This window comes from Vollenhovia emeryi, unplaced genomic scaffold (genome assembly GCF_000949405.1).
Source record: "Vollenhovia emeryi isolate VEMERY1.0 unplaced genomic scaffold, V.emery_V1.0 DF939170.1, whole genome shotgun sequence".
Lineage (NCBI taxonomy): Eukaryota > Metazoa > Arthropoda > Insecta > Hymenoptera > Formicidae > Vollenhovia > Vollenhovia emeryi.
The window spans coordinates 578,640-598,898 of record NW_011967196.1 but is presented as its reverse complement, the minus strand read 5'-3'; the positions used below and the strand labels follow the sequence as shown (position 1 = coordinate 598,898).

Genomic DNA, 20,259 nt, shown 5'->3' with positions numbered 1-20,259 from the left:
TCGCAAATTTAAGAATCATATCAAAACATAACCGAGCGTTTTTGCTATATGTGCGCATTATTGGTTCTGTTTATGCAACGAAATTCCAAGTACGAAATATGTGTTGAGCAATTGTGATTGTGACACGATGTCAGAACCATGCATGCAACTTTAGTGAATGCGAAATTTCAGTACGCGTGAAAAAGTCTCTCAGATTGCCGTGTCGATTTTTTATGCGTGTCGTGAATTTTTTTACAAGCATTACACTAAATTTTTCACGCTTTATTTTATATTTCTATATAATTTCCTACATTGTCGGAATTAAATACGTCGATTCCTTTTTGTAATTATATCATAAATTTTTCTCGTGTAAAAATATGTATGTGTAAAACGTAGAACATTTTCCATTATTTGGAATTAATATTTACATGTATATAAACTAAAATGAAGACAGAGAATAAACTGTAAAAAGCAGACAAGCAAAATATTTCTGGAAAAATGAAATGTCAATGTGTTTGCTTGCTTTTGCAAGTAACTTTCTTTGTCGTGAATTGCCTCGCGGAAAATTTGATACTTAATATAAATCTGAAAAAACCGATTGCGGTAACTGATCACGCCTTTCTCAGTTTTACACTGGATCCTGCAACGTTGCAGCACAATGATTTTATGTAAGTATTTAAAAAGTGAAAAAGATAATTTATAAATATTAAATAAAGCATTAAAGATAACTTTGCCGTTTTTAATTAATATATGTATTAATAACAATTAATAATAGTTTAGTTTGTCGTTTGTCAAAGTTTTATGCAGGTTTCATTAGAAATTATAATTTTCATTAGATATTTTAATCTTACCAAAGATTTCAATCACAGACGTTTTAATGATTATTAAAAATATTATTATTAAAATCATAATTTTGTCATTATCAACATCAATTGTGTGTTTAGAACTTGAAATAATTCGTGTACCAGTTATTTTCACCGCTATATTAACGTAATTATAATCATCAATCTTGAGTTTTATTAAAACCTACCTCTTTTTAATTTAAACAATAAAAAATTCCTTTCTTTACATCATAATATCTGATTATGTAATACACTATTACAATTCGTATTGTTCAGTAAGAACATCGAGAGAAGCACGAATTTAGCGCGAGGCTTGGCACCTGCTTACATTCGTCTTGGAGGACCACAAAGCAATTTTTACAATTTGGAAAAAACGTATTCACATGAAATCGATATGGATCCAAATGACATGTATTTTGGTAATAAGACATTAAAGATTTCTCTCTCTCTCTCTCTCTCTCTCTCTCTCTCTCTCTCTCTCTCTCTCTCTTTCTTTCTCTCTCGTAGATCTCAGATAAAATCCAAGAATTTTTGGAAAAAAATAATATATTTTTAAAGTGTAAACAATAAACTGGACTTCTTAAAACTTTTAACTTAAATATAAACCAAGTGTGTCTTTATACTGGTAATGTGCGTGGCACTCATATGGCAATTTCCTAGTTCCGTGATCGTTTAACGGACCTGACCACTATGAGTGCATTGAAAGGATAGCAAGGACGCCAATGGAAGAGGACGATGATGGAATTGCATAATGTTAATGTAGTTAATTTATTTTGCGGTTACCAGTAGTTATATGCGCATCCATTAGCTTTGATGGCAGAAACGCCTACTGAATGTTATAACGTCGGTACAAGCTTTGAGATAATAGTACGGTTACGAGTTGCGAAAACGCTAATATTCGCTGATGCAATATTTAGATTATTGCATTTGCTACCTGCGAATCAGCTGTCGAATCATTTTATTTATTCAGATTAAGGAGATATGTACAGGTACAATGATATCTGATATCTGAAATATAATACGAATATGTACCTACAGAAAGCAGAATTGGCATTATTTGATTCAATATTAATTCATTACAATTACAAAACTATTTATGGTTTAATTAATTCATACATTTTTAATTTATTTATTTAATCAATTAATTATAAAAATTAACCAATTCACTATTGGGTAAATATATTTATCACATCAAAACATAAAATATGTGCATCTGGATTTGACAGGAACACAATGGAAATTTATATATCAATGGGCAACGAATGCTGGATTAGATATAATCGTATCCATCAGTCCTGATTATATTGATAACGAATCGAAAACAGATTCCAAGGATCCTAGAAACATAGCGGAGCTTCTGTCCTTTAGTGATCGCATGGGTTACAACATTAGCTGGCAACTGGGCTATGGTAAACTTTCCAAAAGCTATGCCTTTTTTAAACCATAACACAAATGAGATTAATTAAATAAAAAATAAAATATCAAATATCTAAAACACGTATATATGTATATATATGTACTTTTAAGACATTATTATTTTTTAAATGTTTTGGAACAAATATAAAATTTCGTGTAATTTTAGATATCAATTTTTTATTTAATTAATCTCATTTGTTATACATATATATATTTAATGTTAAATTATATTAAAAGATACATTCATATTTTATTTATATTTATAAGATACTTAATTTTGAGTCGCTTCAAAATGTTTTTGCTATAGAATGTCAAACGAGATGCGACTTATCTGGCGGACAACTGGGACGATATGTCGCAAACTTACAAGAAATACTGAAAACTTTCCCAAGATATTCCAGTAGCTTAATCATAGGACCAGATATTGTAGCATACAGAACAGCACAACAACAGAGATATCTCGAGGATTATTTGCATTCAGCAAATGCCGCGCTTTCTGCGATTACATGGCACCCGTAAGTGTTTTATTTTTGTGTGTGTAAATGTTACTTATTTAATATCATTTGATTATTGTCTGCTGATTAAATTTTTCAATTGTTTGTCAATAATTTTAACGATTTATGTAGCGTTTCTTTAAACAATGACAAAAGTTTCCTACATTATGATAACATGATTACCGGAAAGGATGAGATATACAAAATTATTAGTCGTGCGGCAGAAGAAAAACCGTTATGGATTGGTAAGAATATTATGAAATTATGAGTAAAGTAACAATGTTTGGAACAATTTCATTAAATTAAGAATTAATTGACTTGTAATATTGACGATTGCATATATTGCTATATAGCGCAATCGAAACCAGAAGACAGCAAACGCCAATATCTAGGAGCGCTTATTTGGACGAAAAGACTTGGGAAAGCTGCAAAGCTTGGAATCCAAGTCGTGATGAGACAATTGTCGAACTTATCTCAAGCAACTCCTGTAAGTTACTTATTTGTAAATGAATATACAAGTTAAATTTTAATTAGTTGTCACGTGTATATTTAAGACATATTATAAAAGAGATATCTACAATATAATATGGAAATATTAAAAAACGTATTTAATTTATTAAATTGTTCATCTGTTAATTGGTATAAATGTATATATAAATCAAATTATAAGATTATACTTTATTAACAATATTGTCTCTTTTTTATCAGGTTTATTGGGTATCATTATTGCACAAGACTTTAGTGGGCCGTGAAGTTCTGGAAATGAAGCTTCAATCCGAAAACAAAGGTCACGTACACTTTTACAGCCAATGTACAAAATCCTCGGTGCTATACAGTAAAGGAGCTATTACGATTTTCGGCATAAACTTAACGTCGAGGAAAGTAATTGTTAGTTTAAAAGGTCTCAAAATCAAAATTCTTCACGAGTACATTTTATCATCAGATTTTGAGAATGGCAACAAAATGTTTTCAGAGTAAGTAATTTTGTAATACGTATACATATTGTAAAGAAAAGTATTTATTCCACTTTTCACAATATTAAAACTCCTGCTACATAATACTTTATTCAATATATTGCTACAATATACAAAATATACATAGAAATGTTTTTCTCTGATATATATATTTTGTAGTAATAAAGTTCACAGTACAATGTTTGTTTCTATTCATTACTGATGTACTATAGTAATAATTTTATCTCACTAAATTATAAAAATCACAATTTTTCAGGCAAGTCTTGTTAAATAATAAATCTCTTCACTTAATAAACGACAAAGAATTGCCTGATATAAATCCAGAAATCATTATCAACCCTGACGGCCTTGAATTAGAACTTTCTTCTGGTGACATAGGTTTTTGGGTTATACCTAATGCAAAGGTAAATTAAAATTATTTTGCTTGTGTATATATGTATATATATCTAATTAATAATAATATATTGATAATTTAAAAAATATTAATTTAACAGGTAAAAGCTTGCATTTGTTCTGACGAGGAAACAAACGAGGACAATAGAGTAAAGAAATTATCGAAGCGCCATGACATCCGACAAGCAGATCAAGAAGAAATAGAAGAAGATATGAATCAGTCAAATGTAAAGGAAAATGATATAAAAGAAAATATAAATCAATCAAATTTAAAAAATCAAAAGATTTATGGGAAACGAGACAGAAATTCTCAAGGAAACGTGGAAAACACTGTAACTAAAAGTCAACAAAAAGCCTGGGGTTCTAAGTTACTTGCAACAGTAACAAGATTTATACAAAAATATCTGCAAAAGAAGAATAATTTTACAAATTTACAAAGATCATTCACAATCGATTTAGGAGACGAACAAGGAAATTCATCTAAAGAAGTAGAAGAACAGCAAAATTTGGACGAAAAAGATCTTAAAAATACAGAAGTTGATAATAAAAGTATTCAAGATATATTAAAAAAGTATAGACGCATTCTGCTGGAGAAAAAGCTTGAAATGGAAACCAAAGGTATTCAAGAATCCGAAATTAAAAATATTGACAACACTGTGGCGTTAATATCAAAAATCAATGCCTCTCTTTTTGATAAAGTTACTTCAAACGAAATCAAAGGCAAAACCAAAAATGAAGAAGAATCAATAATTAAAATAGATAAAAAATTAAGAGAATATTTAATTGAATTAGAAAACTCCGATGAAACAAAGTCACATATAATAAAAAGAATAGGAACGTACTTCAATAAGCTTTATAATTTGTTAGAAAATAATAATTCAGCAAAGAACAATAAGGATAGTCAAGTTTCTATTCGTGAAGATTTAACAAAGGGAAAGAGATTTAGAAGATGTCTGGACAAAAAATCGAAAAATTCTAAAAAGAGAACATTTCAAAACCGCTCACAAATAGATAACTTAAAAAATCATCTAGTTAAACAGAAGATAAAACGGAAAGACAACGATGGGAAAGACTTAATTTCTTGTAACGTAAAAAAGAATTGTAATAATAATGAAAAGAAATATAACAATCTATTTCAACGAGATCATGTCGAAAGTTTTTTCAAAAATAATGCTGCCCATCATATCGAGCATCAACATTCATCTCAAGAACATAAAAAAATAGAAAACGACAATATCTACAGGAAGCATTCTAAAATTGGCGACATGGAAAAATATCAAAGTTTAATACAAGAGCCTAAACGAACGAAAAGGAATATTAACGAAAACTTAATCGAGATGCGTCTGAGAAGAGATAATGCTTCCGGAAAACGTTCAAGAATCGACGACTTAAACAATCATATAAATGAAAGGAAGACAAAGCAGAATGATGACATCAAAAGAGAAGAATTATTAATTCCATTCAATCCAAGAATTACTGAGAGTGATGAAGACTTTTATGGCTTCTCTCAGCGAGATCCTGTCAAAGGATTTCCTGAGGGTGACATTTTTATGACTGCGGGAGATTCGTTGGAGCAAAATGGAAAAGATTATGATTATGTTGAAGTTGAAGACGTTGGTAATGATAAAAAAAAGAGTACGCAACAAAATAAAAAATCGATGTTAGAGCGTACTGAAGACAACATTTGGGTTGAAGAAATTAAAGATGATCACTACAATGACATGCCAAATGAATTTTTTGAACATATGAAATTATTTAATATAAAAGCAAAAGAAATCTCTGAAAAGTATGATGATCTATGGGAAGCAGAATTTTCTTTTGAAAAACATAATGATAATAAGAATAACAATAATAATAAAATTCCTGCTGCAAAGGTTATTCAAGAACAGTCGCCTAACCAAGAGAGGAAAAAGCGTGCTAGAGAATCGAGCATGCAACATAATCGGTTAGTTAACTATTACGATGATTCCAAAGAGCAGGAATATGGTAGAAATGCACTACGACTAGCTTCGAGGTACCCGTCGATATCTTTCGATCAACTTTCCAAAACACCAATTTCGAATAACAATTATCAAACGTCAAATGTAGAACTTAGAGAATCGAAATTGAAGATGGAACCAGAAAAAAAAATTTCAAATTCTTTTTATCTACCTTTTCAAGTTTCTACTGCGAGATACGATTATAATAATTATCAAACTTCAAATATGATGAATCACGATGAAGTCGAATTGAAAGACGAAAAAAGTTTTGTTATAAATACAGTTACAGATGATGTTAACGCAAAAATAACGCAATATTCTAAACCCACCAGTGTAGAACCGTCTATTCGTGATAAAATTTTTCATAACAAAAGAAATAAACGAAGCAATTGGGAAAAGCTTCAAAAGGTTTTCGCTGAAGAAATGATCAAGGAAGGCGAAGAAAATGCGAGTGATTGTCATTGTAGGGTCATCCGAACTTCCGATTTGCCGAAGAAGCTCTATCGTCGTGTGAAACGCAATATTTTAGTACCTACAGCACGAGTTACAGATACTTCTATAGAAAGTGACAGAGTGAGTACAGACGTTGCACAATATAAGGAGAATGTTCCAATTCTTACTGGAGACAAATACGAAGAAATTATAGCAGGGGAGATACTTCCAAGTACAAGCATCATTGAGCCAATTTCTGAAGAAAATGATATAACTATGGAACCCATAATTACAGAATCAAGTACACTGGATCATAAACTAAACGATATGTCGCAGGCGATTGATGCAACTACAATATCAGGAGAGGACACTGTTTCTGAGCAATATCAGAACGCGAAGGAATCTACTACCAATCTACTTCCCATCGACTCAACCTCAGAGATTTCTCTAAATAACGATAATGGCGATGAATATATTACAAAAGAAATGTTTTTTCGTGCCCAACCATCAGACGTCCAGGCAAAAAACAAGACAGAAACGTTTAATTCTTCCGAGATTATTTCTAAGATTCCTTCACAAAATAAGAGCAATTGTGAGACATTTATTATCTCCGTTACTAAGGCCCCACAGGAAACACCCTACGAAAAAGAACAAGATCTTATCAACGAAAAGGAGAGAGCCGAGAGTTCAAACTATCCAACAATCGAAGATCAGAAGAACAAAGAAGGGCACAACAGTAATTGTAAAATTGGTTTAAACTCAATCAATTTCCCCAAAGAAACATCAAAGGAAATCAAACAAGAGACAACGGAAACAATTTTGTCAAAACAGGCAACAAATACAGGTACTGATAAATCAAAACTGAATAAATCCGAAACGAATCCAACATTATTTCAAAATATAGAAGATAATCAGGACAGCGAATCAAATGCTCGGATGGGAAAAGATGCTTTCATGAGTAGATTAACGGTTATGCTGAAAAATCTTCCTCGAACATCGATAGAAAGATTCACCAGATACGAGGGACACCTGACGAGACGCGCAGAACAGATTGGTAAGCAAAAAGAGAAACTGCAAGCAAGACGGGAAAAATTGTTGCATCAATATCAAAATGAACTATCAAAAATTAGTGACGAACAAAAGAGGAGTATGAAGAGAAGAGAAGCATGGGAAAAACTTCGCGAAAGTGACAATTTTCATCGATTGATCAATCAGGGAGCGTTTATCGGAATTCTATTAAACGACGATATTACCTACAAAGATGACGATGAAAATGATTTAATTCCTATCGAGCTTGCTCCTAAACAATATAAGAATATTATAGACCAAATATATTTACTTGCAAAAGCAAAAAAAGTACATTATTCGGAGCATAACAAATATTCTCAATTTATTCGAGACCTAATCGAGAACGATAAAGAATTAATAGAAACATCGCAAGAGAATTTAAATAATAAAATGTCTAACGATAACAAAGTAGATAAACATGTTGAACAAATTATTAACGGCGATCTAAAAGCAAGAGAGCTTGGAAAAGAAAATATACGGATTCGCAGAGACATCGAAGAACCAACAGACGAATATACAGAGTATATACCATACTTTCAGTAATGTATTTGTTACTTATTTATTTATTGAAAAACTAACAATTAATTTAAAAGTTTATTCTGAATTTTTAACTTTTATTTTCATTAGCATTAATGTGATATCTTCTCCTATTTTTAGATTAACTGAAGATGCAAGAAACCGTATACGCACCTACCGGAAAGAGGCTTTCAGAAAGATATTTCATGATCAACCAATCGCTATCTTTCCGTTGAGAAAAGAAGATTCACCATTAAGTGCTGACTTGTTCCAAAAATTAAAGAATCACTTGTTAGTTTCTTCGACGAGAAATTTCAAAATTAATCAAGACAACGAGAAGGGACGTGAATCAGATTATATCGCTCTTGTACCGATTAAGATCAAAAATATTTACGAGATGTTAGATGCGATGAATAATGATGATTCGCTGGAAAGTTTTGACATTTCTGCACAACGGGACGATCAAAATATACTAGGAAAAAAATCAGATTCAATAAATAAATTCTTAGATGACGTAGCATCAGAGGAATGTGAATATGATGATCTTTCAAATCAGCAAAGTGAATATATTTCAGATGAAGAAAGTTTGTATGAAAATGAGCAAACTGTTTCTATGGAAGACAATGAAGCTGAATCGGCAACAGATGAACAATATGAAATTACAAGTGACGAAATCGATAAATATTTAAAATTAAAGCACCAAACAGGATCTAATAAACGTAAAATATTTTTATTGTTTCCCTGGAGAAACATAAAGAAAAGACAGCATAGACAAATACAAAATAAGATCAATGAAGGCATAATTGAAGGAAAGCGAGAGGTAAAGAAGAGAAATTAATTGAAAAAAAAAACTTATTTTGATTAATATTTTTAAATTACTTGTTCTATTATTTTATACTTTATATAATTTTATATTAATAAATGTAATATTCTCTTTTTCATATTTTATTAATACTATCTTATTTTGATATACCTTTTATATTTTTTTACAAGGTTACAGGGCACACACAATCAAACAAATCTATTCTGGCTGAAGTTCTCGGAAATAAACGCACTAAGAGATATTTGAATGACAATATTGACGAAGAAGGACTAGAAAATATAATAGAAACTAATGATATAAAAACAAATTATTTACAACCTCAAACAAACAAACAAAATCGTGACGATCTTCTTGAAGATTTCATAAAAGCACATAATAAGAACAATTTGCATAATGAAGAAGTTCCTTCTTCAAGAACCGAAGAAAAAGATAAAATTATACTATTAAATAACATTTCAAAGAGTAACAAAAACTTATTGCAAGAAACAACCTCAAAGTTGCAAACTGATATGAAATCTGTAGAAGAATCTATCGATAGTTTTGAGAAGAATTTCAACAAAAATTTCACTTTAGCGCCAGATGAAGATAAACATAAAAATAGGACTTCTGAAATTACTGACAATGCTTTCTATACTGCAATTATGAATATAAACGATTTTTTTGCATTTTTTTCAAAACTTTCTTGTATATTTAGAAATTTTGTATAATTTGCAATAAAAATATAATTTTATTTCATATATTATTGTATAATAACTCAAATTCTTAAAATATATATGAATAATATATTCAATAATATACATATATGAAGATATTTCTAAATATAAATATTTACATATAATAATGTTTCATATTATTTATGCATACGTATACATATATATTATTTATATTACTTATATTACTTATATTATTATACATATTATATATTATTTATATTTATAATTACACAGCATTGTTTTTGGTAATATACAAGATTTCAGATGAAAATAAAAGGTGGAAAATTTATATAATTTCTCAAACTTTAAATTGATTATCTTGAAAAAATTTATATGTTTTTATATTTCTAAGTTACAATTTCATGTAAGAACTGTTATATGTATACGTGAATCTATAACTTGTAAAATGTATTTATACAATTTTAAAATACATCATATAAGCTTTAAAATTATATTGTTCAAAAATTGTATACGTGTTTATTAATGTTAATCAGAATACTATGAAATAAAATAAAAAGATATTTTATACATATAAAGATATATAAGTATTATGTATACATATGTACTACATGTATTCATAGAATATTATTAAGAACTGAAAAAAAATTTGTTTTATATAATATTGCACACAATTAATGCGTACAATATCATTCAATTTTATAATAGATATGTATTATTTATTACAATTAAATAAAACAGGGAAACAGCAAACATATAAATTAAGAATGTACTAAATGGCAATAAATAATATTTTTCTTAATAATGAAAATACATTATAAGCATCCTTTTGCATTTTAAACCTTCTAAAAATTATTTTAAGTTTTCTATTCAGTAAGTCAATTGATTAGATTCAAGAGTAATTCCGCAAAAGTAATTTTTTTTAAGAAAATGCACTTGTATTATATTGTAATCAAGAATGTTATTCATATTCGTAGAATTGAGAGGAATATTATAAGTACAAGCAATTCTTAAGAAAATCAGGTCACTACTGATTGAATGAAAAGTTCACACATATACATACCTATATACGATACATACCGTTGCGACATGATTAACGGCTTAAATTTCATAACGCGATATGATGATAGGATATATATACAATCATTGAATCACAGTACAATTCAGTGCATTTTTGATCATGATCGAGTTCAGTTCGTTTTTGGACACGTCAGTACAAAGTAATTTTGCCTTATATTTATTATATAACATTTACACGTCTTTTATACAATATTCAATTCAAATTTAAATTAATAGAATTAATTAATTTATTGCTTAATATGTAACTTATTCTTTTATTTAATCTATTGTATTTAATGTATATTTTTAAAAGTTGAGTACAGTATATTTATTAATTCATTCAATGCAACTATCAGTCACATAATTATTAATGTAATTTATTAAATTATCTTAAGAATTACTCAATTGAAAATTGTTAAATTTTATGTTTATGGTCAAGGAGCATGATAACATCAATTAAAAATGACAGTGATCAATATGTATGAGAAAATTACTTCGTGCCTTTTGATCTTACTTGTGATTGCCCGTGCAAAAGAAGCTACTACTGCTAAAAACGTGAAAACTGCAGATTTCTCCAATTTAAGGTAAATACAATCTATAAATTTAATTAATTGAAATTTAAAATTGTAATAAGAAAATTCTCAACCTTTTCAAACCTGATTTTTGCTTGGTACAATTTTATATTAAAAAACAATTTTTATTTTAGAAAATATATAAATATATAAAATTTGCTACAAATCATAATAAAAAATATTAAAAATTTGCATATTTTAAGAGAAACAATATGTATAAGATAATGTAATGGACCCAGTAGCTGTAGTAAAATAATTCATAAAGAAAGATACATGTATATATTATAACTTTATAACTTTATAATTACATCAGGTTTGAAAGGATTAACATAGTAATTAATTAAAATTGACAATTTTGTGAAAATTATACACTTTTTATATTCTAAAGCCCACTTTATACGATCTATAATTCGCGACAGAATTCAAGATAGAATTCTATTTTATAATTTCATATATTAAATTGACATATGTTTGTAGATTAGGTTAGTGTAGGTTTACATATGGATGAGGTCCGTTTTCCCGGCCGATTGGACACAAATACTCACAGCAATTAATGCTTAATGTTTTTCATTAGACCAGATACAATTAATCAATCACGCATTTTCATGCACTACACATATTTGATGCATCTTTTCTATTTACAAAATTGGAGCATTATAATTATAATTCTGATTGTTCAAATGTTTTCTGTATTACACGATACATAAAAATTTTAAAATGGAATTCTGTCTCGAATTCTGTTGCGAATTATAGATCGTGTAAAGTGGGCCTAAGACATTATAATAAAATATCTTTTCCAAATTAATAAACAAATCATTATTTTTTCTATTTCAACTTGGCATAAAATATGCGATTTTCAGTTTTTTGAAGCCTCACATAATTCAAATAATCGTATTCGAATTGCGAACATAAAAGTATGTTAGCCGTAATTACACAATTGTTTGTCAGCACAATCATTACTGTCATTCTTATTACGTATTGTACACACAATAACTTGCTTCGTCACAACGAATTGCTGAATTGAGAATTTTTAATCTAAAGTTATCAGATTGCCTGGCAATATCGATGTAAGATGTAAACAAATTAAATGTAAAACGGAAAATATATTTTGGAGAAAAAAATTTTTCATCTACACTTTAAACAGATTATCTAAACAATTAAACCTATTATCAAATTTTACAGATGTATCTAATTTATATAATTTGCAAAGTGTATATAATATTAATGTTAATCAATTGTGTATATAAAATGTGTTAATCAAATTAGCAAGTTCTTTGTAAACAAATATTTTATTACTTTTAGATTATCAACCGTTCTACCCTATTCATTATTATATAATGATGAACATTTAACGAAAGAAAATCCAAAGAGATCGCTCGTTTTATTAATGCCACTATCACAGACACAAACTGAACATGAAAAGCCACGGGAAACAATTCAGAAAACAAAACGTTGCGGTACACAACATAAAAAAAATAGATTTTTGCTATTATCGAGAAAGGAAGATGATGATAAAATAAGAAACACGGATGAAAATATCGTAGGAATTCCCAAGCAAATTTCAGATAAATTCGCCGTAAAAAACGCAAAATCGTCAGCAACGTCAAAAAAAATAACTGAAATACACGAGGATGAAGTGCTTCTGCGAGCCCTCAAAGACAATTTAAATACGGATGATGTAATTGTAAAATTAAGGTCTCGAGAAAAGGGGAAAAAATGTAATTCAGATAAATATATTTGCCATTGCAAAGAAGAAAAGTGTCTCTCTAGTTCATCAAGGAAAAGTCCTTCGAGAATGTTAGGTTCATCCAGAAAAGACAAACCTGAAAGGACAAATAATCGGAAACTAACGAAACCTGAAAATGCGAAATCAGATATCTTACAACAAAAATCGCCCATATTATATGAAAGTCCTCACGAATTGTCTTTTCCCGACCTGCTCAATTATTTTCCAATACAACCCTATCAAGAAAGAATGAACATCCCCTCTGTACCAGTTTTATATCAATTAATACCAAATGTATTGCCTCGCATGGTTGGAAATGAAGGAAAATATATCAATATCGGGATTCCATTTACTTCATCTGAGGGCAGACCAAATTATCCAGTCGGAAATAACCAAAATCACGCGATTACTTATCAAAAACCTTTTATATCCTCACCTATAACCGAAAGATATCAAGCTGAAAGTTCCACTTCAGTTACTTCACCTTCGACAAATAACGTTGATGCAACGACTGTTAGGGAAACGACAGGTGATCTTGAGACAAGTAACCTGATTGGTCAAGTCGAAGATCAAGAACAATTTCCTAAATTAACTACAGAAGCTCTGAATGTAGATGCAGCTGATTCAAAAACAGAAGCCAATTTACCCTTGAACTATTCGACTGATGTAACTAAAGAAAATAACACTATAAGTTCTTTTGATTTAAATGAAGTTACGCCCCAATCAGAAGATTTTATAGAAAAAACTGAACAAAAGCCAGATAATAATCTCTCTAAGTCAACATATTCGACAGATTATGCTCGCACCGTACCATCTTTTATCTCTGACGGGACGTACAATGGAAAATTGATAAACATGAAAGAATGCATACAGCTATTTGGTCGCGATGTGTGCGTGCTCAGTGCGGCGTCACCAAAAATGCTTGCCAAACAGGCGCAAGCAAATAATATAAACGAGTATTCTACAATTAGAATTCCGGAATATGTTACACAAATGTCGGCTAGAAAAAAAACAACGTTGAACAATATTGACTACTCGGATAAACTTAAAACGACTGATCCATACTCGGCATCGGACTCGTCTACTAATGGAATCAACAAATCAAATGTTAATTTAAATAAATTCCTTGAATCAACAAGTGTAAAGTCTATCAAACAAATTTCTGAGCCAGATGTCGATTATGATAAAAGTAAATCATTTAATGCCGTAAAAAATATGCATACTCCAATAAAGAAATTGATGGATCCAGCAATTGATGAGCCCGCAAAGACGAAAAAAGATAAATTGCTAGGCAAAAGTAAAAGTCGTACAAACAAATTATTGTTAAATCCAAATGAGAAAATAACAAATACAACTTCTAGCGACAAAGTCATTTCTTCTACGCCTTCATATAAATCGACAGTTATTAGTTGCGACTCTAAAACCGAATATGATTCTAAAGAACAAGATAGAAACAATCTAAAAGAATCAAATACGGTTTCTGAAAAGAACATTCCTCAAGAACATTTTAAAGAAAAGACTGCAACTACTAGTTCTAATTCCAAAACCGGAAGTAATTTTGAAGAGGAAACAAAAAAAGAAATAACAGGAACAAAAGCCAGTGTCCACCCGAAAGAGGTTCCTCAAGAACAATTTACGACAATGCAATACTTTGACGATAGCAATATTCTTGGAGCGCTCATCGATTCGTCAACGAGCAGATTACCATTTTGGGATAACTTGCTTTTAAATTCCATCAGGAAGGTCATCAATGATTTTGCAACGGATCCTCGTTTGACCAAAACAAAAAATTTTAATGAAAATATCCTTCAAACGCAAGGTAAAGCTTTATCGCCAGAAATCCTGCAAGTCCCAAATTTGAAGAACATCTTGTCGATACCGCAGATAGAGAATACGATTGTAGAAAAAGCAAAGGACGTGTTGTCTTACGTCACAGCTATTCCGAGAAGACATTTCACAAACAATTGGTCACACGGTGTGATCAGAAACACTCTTCACAGCATATTGAATGCTGTATCTGGTCTTCATCACAAACTCCCACCGATGACGCTTGAGGAGCATCAATTCAAAGACGGACAATGGAGGACTGAATTAGTGACCTTAGCACCAATTTCGAATCACAAGTTCTCGAAAGGAACACCGGAAAACTTGCGGCAAAGTATCAAAGATCTTCTAAGTTCCCCGGCAATCAGATCGCAAACAGACCGGTATGTTGTACGGAACATGATTGTACAAAGCGTGAAAAATAATTTAACCAACGATAATAAAGATGATAAAATAGACGATTCGATCATTTCTGCACTAAATGACGTTCTCCAGGGATTAAAAAATTCAAACGATATTAACGCGTTAGAAAACAGTAATGAAGTTGTCGATGATAAACAAGGTATAGACATGGCTTTCTCGCAAGAAATTTCAACAAGTAATTACGAAGAATTAAATGTCGATAATTCAATATCGAATAACAAACAGAATGTTGATATAAAAAAGGATAAAACGGATACTAAGAAAATGGATATCATAGACAACCAGAAAGCTAAAACATTAGAAGACAACACAAATATGTATATATTGACTACTACTGAATTTCCACACTTATTACAATTACAATCAGAAAAAGAAGAAGAAACAACAAATAACGCTAAAATAAAGGAAAATACCACAGATTTTGGACAAATAAAAAAGATGAATGTGCAAGATGATACAGAAAAGGAATTAGTTGAACCACAGAGACCTAAAATAATTTATCACAAAGCTATTTCACAAAGTAATCCTAACGTATTAGCGACTCTTGAACCAGATTCAACGGGAACTGAGCAATACTTGAAAAATCATCACATCGATGAAGAAAGTGCTAAAGACACAACGACGATCACAAATGCTGTGCAAGAAAGTTCACCTAATTACGCACAAGTATCGGATGGCATAATTCTAGAAAATTTGGCAAAAACTAAGGACACTGGGGAGGAAGTAAAACATATACTAAATGAAAAAACAACCACTTCAACTGAGATTGATCCATTAATAATATTAGAAAGAATAAAGTCTAATTCGCCACCAACAAGGTATTATTCACCGGAGATTTTGAAATATGCGACGAAGAATCGTGTCGATGATAAAAATGTTGAAACTACGACAGCATCCACAAGCTTTATACGAGAAACGTCACCCAATTACGGACAGAAGTCGGATTGTACAATTTTACAAATTATAGCAAAAGCTAATGACGAAATAAAGTATCCATCAACTACTACATTTGGTAATTTAATATCGTCCACAAATGTAGAATATAGAGATTATAATCCTAAAATTTCTTTAACAGGCAAAAATCTTTCAGAATCGCAACAGAACTCACAGCGGAATTTTACAGGAGATAATATTGTCAAAATCCACGAAGTTACTACAGAGATTGAACGAACCTACGCAAAAACTACGTACTTCAAGGCAGAATCTCCTGGCGGTAGCGCGAGAATTAGTTCGCCTTCATTAACTTCTGAAACTACATGCACTGATACTAATAGCAATCTAATTAGCAACGGGATAAATAATACCGATAATGCCATAAAAGCGAAGGAAGTAATTGTTTCTTCTTCCAAATCATCTGTCAGAGACGATATCGATCCTTCTCAGCTATCTCCTTCATCAATTGCTCTCGATGATATCTCGGAACTTCAGGGATCGCAACTCTATTACATCAATGACGGCGTAAAATTGCCGCTGGAGATAAAGAGATTGGAAGATGGTTCTTATGCATTATCAATCGCCAAAAAAATATGCGAGCAGATTCTCACAAGAAAATGTCCCTGCTGCGTGCCGCTGCAAGGATATGTAGTTCGATCAATAAAAAATCATCAACCAAAAGATATTCATGCAATAACTACAGAAAAGCAAGATCAAGAAAATATGTATGTAAATAACATTAATAGAGATTACCAATCGGTTGAGCCATTTAACACATTAGTAACTTCATTAATAACAAGGAGAGATGCTTTGAGAACACAAAAATCAAAAGAGGAAGAAGAAGAAGAAGAAGAAAGGATAAATGTGCACCATCCATTGATGGAAAATGATGATAATTTAGTAACAAATCCGATGCCCGTCATTGATTTCGCAAAAAAGTACAATCTATTGCTCGATTTCAATGAAGAAAAAATACCATTTAATGGAATTGGATTGCAAGACAAACTGCAAAACTATGATAAATCATTAATAAAATCTGAAAAAATGTCTGAATACGATCAGTCCGAGGAGAAGAATCTCAATAATTATCCTGATATGAAAAATAGTATATTATTGGATGTAAATAGCGACGCAATTAATAAATTTCAAGACTTGACAAATGTTCGCAAGAAAAAGAATACTCCAAATATGAATTTACTTCCAATACTTCCAATTGCTCAGCAATTGTTCAACTTGAGAAAGAATTCTGAAGAACGAAAGGCGAGAGCAGAAGTGACTCAATCGGAAATAGGTCAAGGTTCAAAATTACGCGAAGCTAAAACTGCAAACGATGTTGAAAATGCTGCGAACGCTGCACAAAAAACAAATTCAGAGGGTCGAGAAACGACGAATCCTGCTTTTAAAGAAATTAATATTTCCGAATCAAGCAAAGAGGAAATAAATTGGGACAAATTATCGGATATCGTGCAAGGTAATTACCATAAAATTTGTAATAAGAATTAATTGACAAACAGATATTTTTATTAATTGATAAAGAAACCACAATAACTTTATTTTAGAACATGTTAAGGGAGTTTTCCGCAAAGAGAAAAATAAGGAGCACGTAGCAACGGAATTGATCGACAATAGATCTAACGAAGAAATTAAAAATTTTAAAGAAAATATTGGAAAGTATAGATATCAACGAAATACAAATAATGAGGCAAATAAAGGAACAGAACTAGTAAAATCTATGCTGTATTGGCTTAAAGGTCTTTTCGTAAATTAAGTAAATAATAAAGAATGGCTAATAAATATTGTAATATATATGTGTGTATATGTATTTGTAACATTTTAGTGTTAATAAAATATTCTTCATATATGTATATTTAATAATTCTTATAAATTTATAACTTTAATTGTGTGTATTTTCATTGCTATATTTCATTACAACAATGAAAACAATTGAGTATATTATTAAACAGTGTCGATCAAATAAAATCTTTAATAAATTCTTTCTTAATTATTTTTCTTTTATTTAAATAAATTGAATACAATTCTCTCCCTTTTATAAAAAAATTAATTTTAAAAATAAAACACAGAATAAACAGATCGCCAAAGGCCCAGGTCAAGAGTTAATAATATATCAACCTGTAGAGTTTCTTATTAAAAGCATATTTTATTAGAAATATGTATATTAACTTCGAGTTTTTAATTAAAAGTATATATTGTATTAAAAGTAATTTATTAAAAATAATGGCAAATATAGTTATATTTAATAGAAGTACGTTGCAGTAATAATTTTACCTATCTTTTTAATGATCGAGTTATGTCCTCCTGTCCCTGCCTACCCGAATCCTTACCTATCTGTATACCGCTGTATAGTCCTATTTATTATTCTATCTACCCGTGTTTCAATTTAATAAACCTACAAGTCTGTTGTTAAAATCGCGACGCGATTTATAAAAGGTCTGATTTGGAGTTATAATGCGCGCGCGATTTTAGGATTTAATCTGATCAATCTCGCACATATATGCGAGAATATATGTATAAAGAAAATTAACCCACCCGAATTTTGACAAATAAAAAGAAATACTCCATCAGAGTAGCCGTTTCGTTGGGCCAGATTGGACCTACCTTTCGTTGCTCCTGGCCATGCAGTCTGGTCATTTCGACCAGGGATCAGAAAGGAAGAAAACTTCTTCCATAGTCGGTTTGTTATCGTCACCGACAGACGTTACGCACGATTTAAATTATATACGAGCGTCGATTGTATAAAAATATGCACGATTACGAGAAGTTAATTAAAAAGAATTTTAAGTCGAAAAAACTTTATTTAATGTATAAAACTAATTAAATGTATTTCTGCTTCCGTTATGTACTCGAGAGTATTGACCGCCTCTTCGTGACTCGATCTTTGAATTCAAAATTCAAGTCTATACACAGAAAACATTTTACTTCGCGTAATATTAATTTTAACTATATTCCGCGATAAATTAACATTTCTAATATGGAGGAAATTAAAAAGTACCAACATCATGGAAATGATTTTAAAAACCGATCGCGAAACTCGAACGCGAACACCGATCGCGGATGTATGAAGATGCGTATGATTATGCATGTTATTCATGCGACACGCATCTTGAAATTGTCACAAAATGTACCAAATAAATGACGTAAGATCCAGAGGAAAGAAACTTTCCGTATGAAATATAGACCGACAATTGAATACTCTAGTTAATTAATAATCTCAAGAAATGGATAAAAATAATATTAAGTTTCAGCGTTTTCGACAAAATAATAAGATCTTACGTCATTTTACTTTAAATATAAATTTGCTAATGAAAAATGGATAGGCTACAAGAGAGCTCGACGAATACTTCAATAATATTCGTCGCGATCACTCTCTTTCGGTAGATGAAATATGTATATAAAATTGAATTTGTGTTGTACTCTATCCACTTTACGGCAACGGATCTCTACAAGATGCACTACAATCTACAATAAGTAGATCCGTTGCCACAATAAAAAAATTTCAAACTCACCGTCCGATGCGCAGCAGCGGAGTTGACTACGTTGCTTCTGTAACAGATAAATATACATATAATTTATTAAAATAATGTTCCAAAAAAGTCATATTGTATAATATAAGTAATTCTTGTGTGTATCAAACGTTTCATTTGGTATAACATTTAAATAATTAATGCACACAAGATTTTCCGCAAAATACTCTACCAGAATAAACTTTTATGAAATTTCAAATTGTTTCTCGGTCTCTAATTATTATTTCGAGATTATAGAATGATGAGATAAAACTACTGAAAAATGAACTGGAAGAAACATATTTATTTTACACTAAATAAAAAACATTTACCTAAAGTTGCTCCGCCGGCGCCCGATGCCTTCCCTGGACCTGCTCCTCCTCTCAGATTATCCTCTCGTCCCACGAGACTCCATCAACACTCGCGTACACTTGACAAAGGTACACTTTTTCGCGCGATACAATGCACTCCCGTTTATTAAGCTCAAGTTCAAATGGGCTTTCAAAGTTTTCAATACGATAATCTAAACGGCACTCCCGAGCGCGACGCGACACGACGAACCGCCGCGCACAGTTGCGACACAGTATAACCATAGTATAACTAGTAGGGGCACT

The 20,259-nt window shown here is 30.6% G+C and overlaps 2 protein-coding genes across 2 annotated transcripts; both read left to right on the top strand.

Annotated features, from left to right (window-relative positions):
- The first annotated feature begins 477 nt into the window (after nucleotides 1-477).
- LOC105563915 (MATH and LRR domain-containing protein PFE0570w-like) lies at nucleotides 478-10,570 on the top strand. Its single transcript, XM_012015917.1, is given in 13 exon segments — nucleotides 478-647; nucleotides 1,098-1,240; nucleotides 2,048-2,230; nucleotides 2,545-2,773; nucleotides 2,864-2,976; nucleotides 3,085-3,218; nucleotides 3,440-3,705; nucleotides 3,962-4,109; nucleotides 4,200-4,818; nucleotides 4,891-8,098; nucleotides 8,235-8,913; nucleotides 9,087-9,551; nucleotides 10,565-10,570. Coding segments are annotated over 13 exon segments (6,363 nt in total).
- A 225-nt stretch (nucleotides 10,571-10,795) lies between these two features.
- LOC105563914 lies at nucleotides 10,796-17,892 on the top strand. The gene is made up of 4 exons (XM_012015916.1): nucleotides 10,796-10,807; nucleotides 11,086-11,230; nucleotides 12,521-17,590; nucleotides 17,661-17,892. The coding sequence occupies exons 2-4, from the start codon at nucleotides 11,109-11,111 to the stop codon at nucleotides 17,890-17,892; spliced, it is 5,424 nt and encodes a 1,807-aa protein (XP_011871306.1). The 5' UTR covers nucleotides 10,796-10,807; nucleotides 11,086-11,108.
- Nucleotides 17,893-20,259: the final 2,367 nt, after the last annotated feature.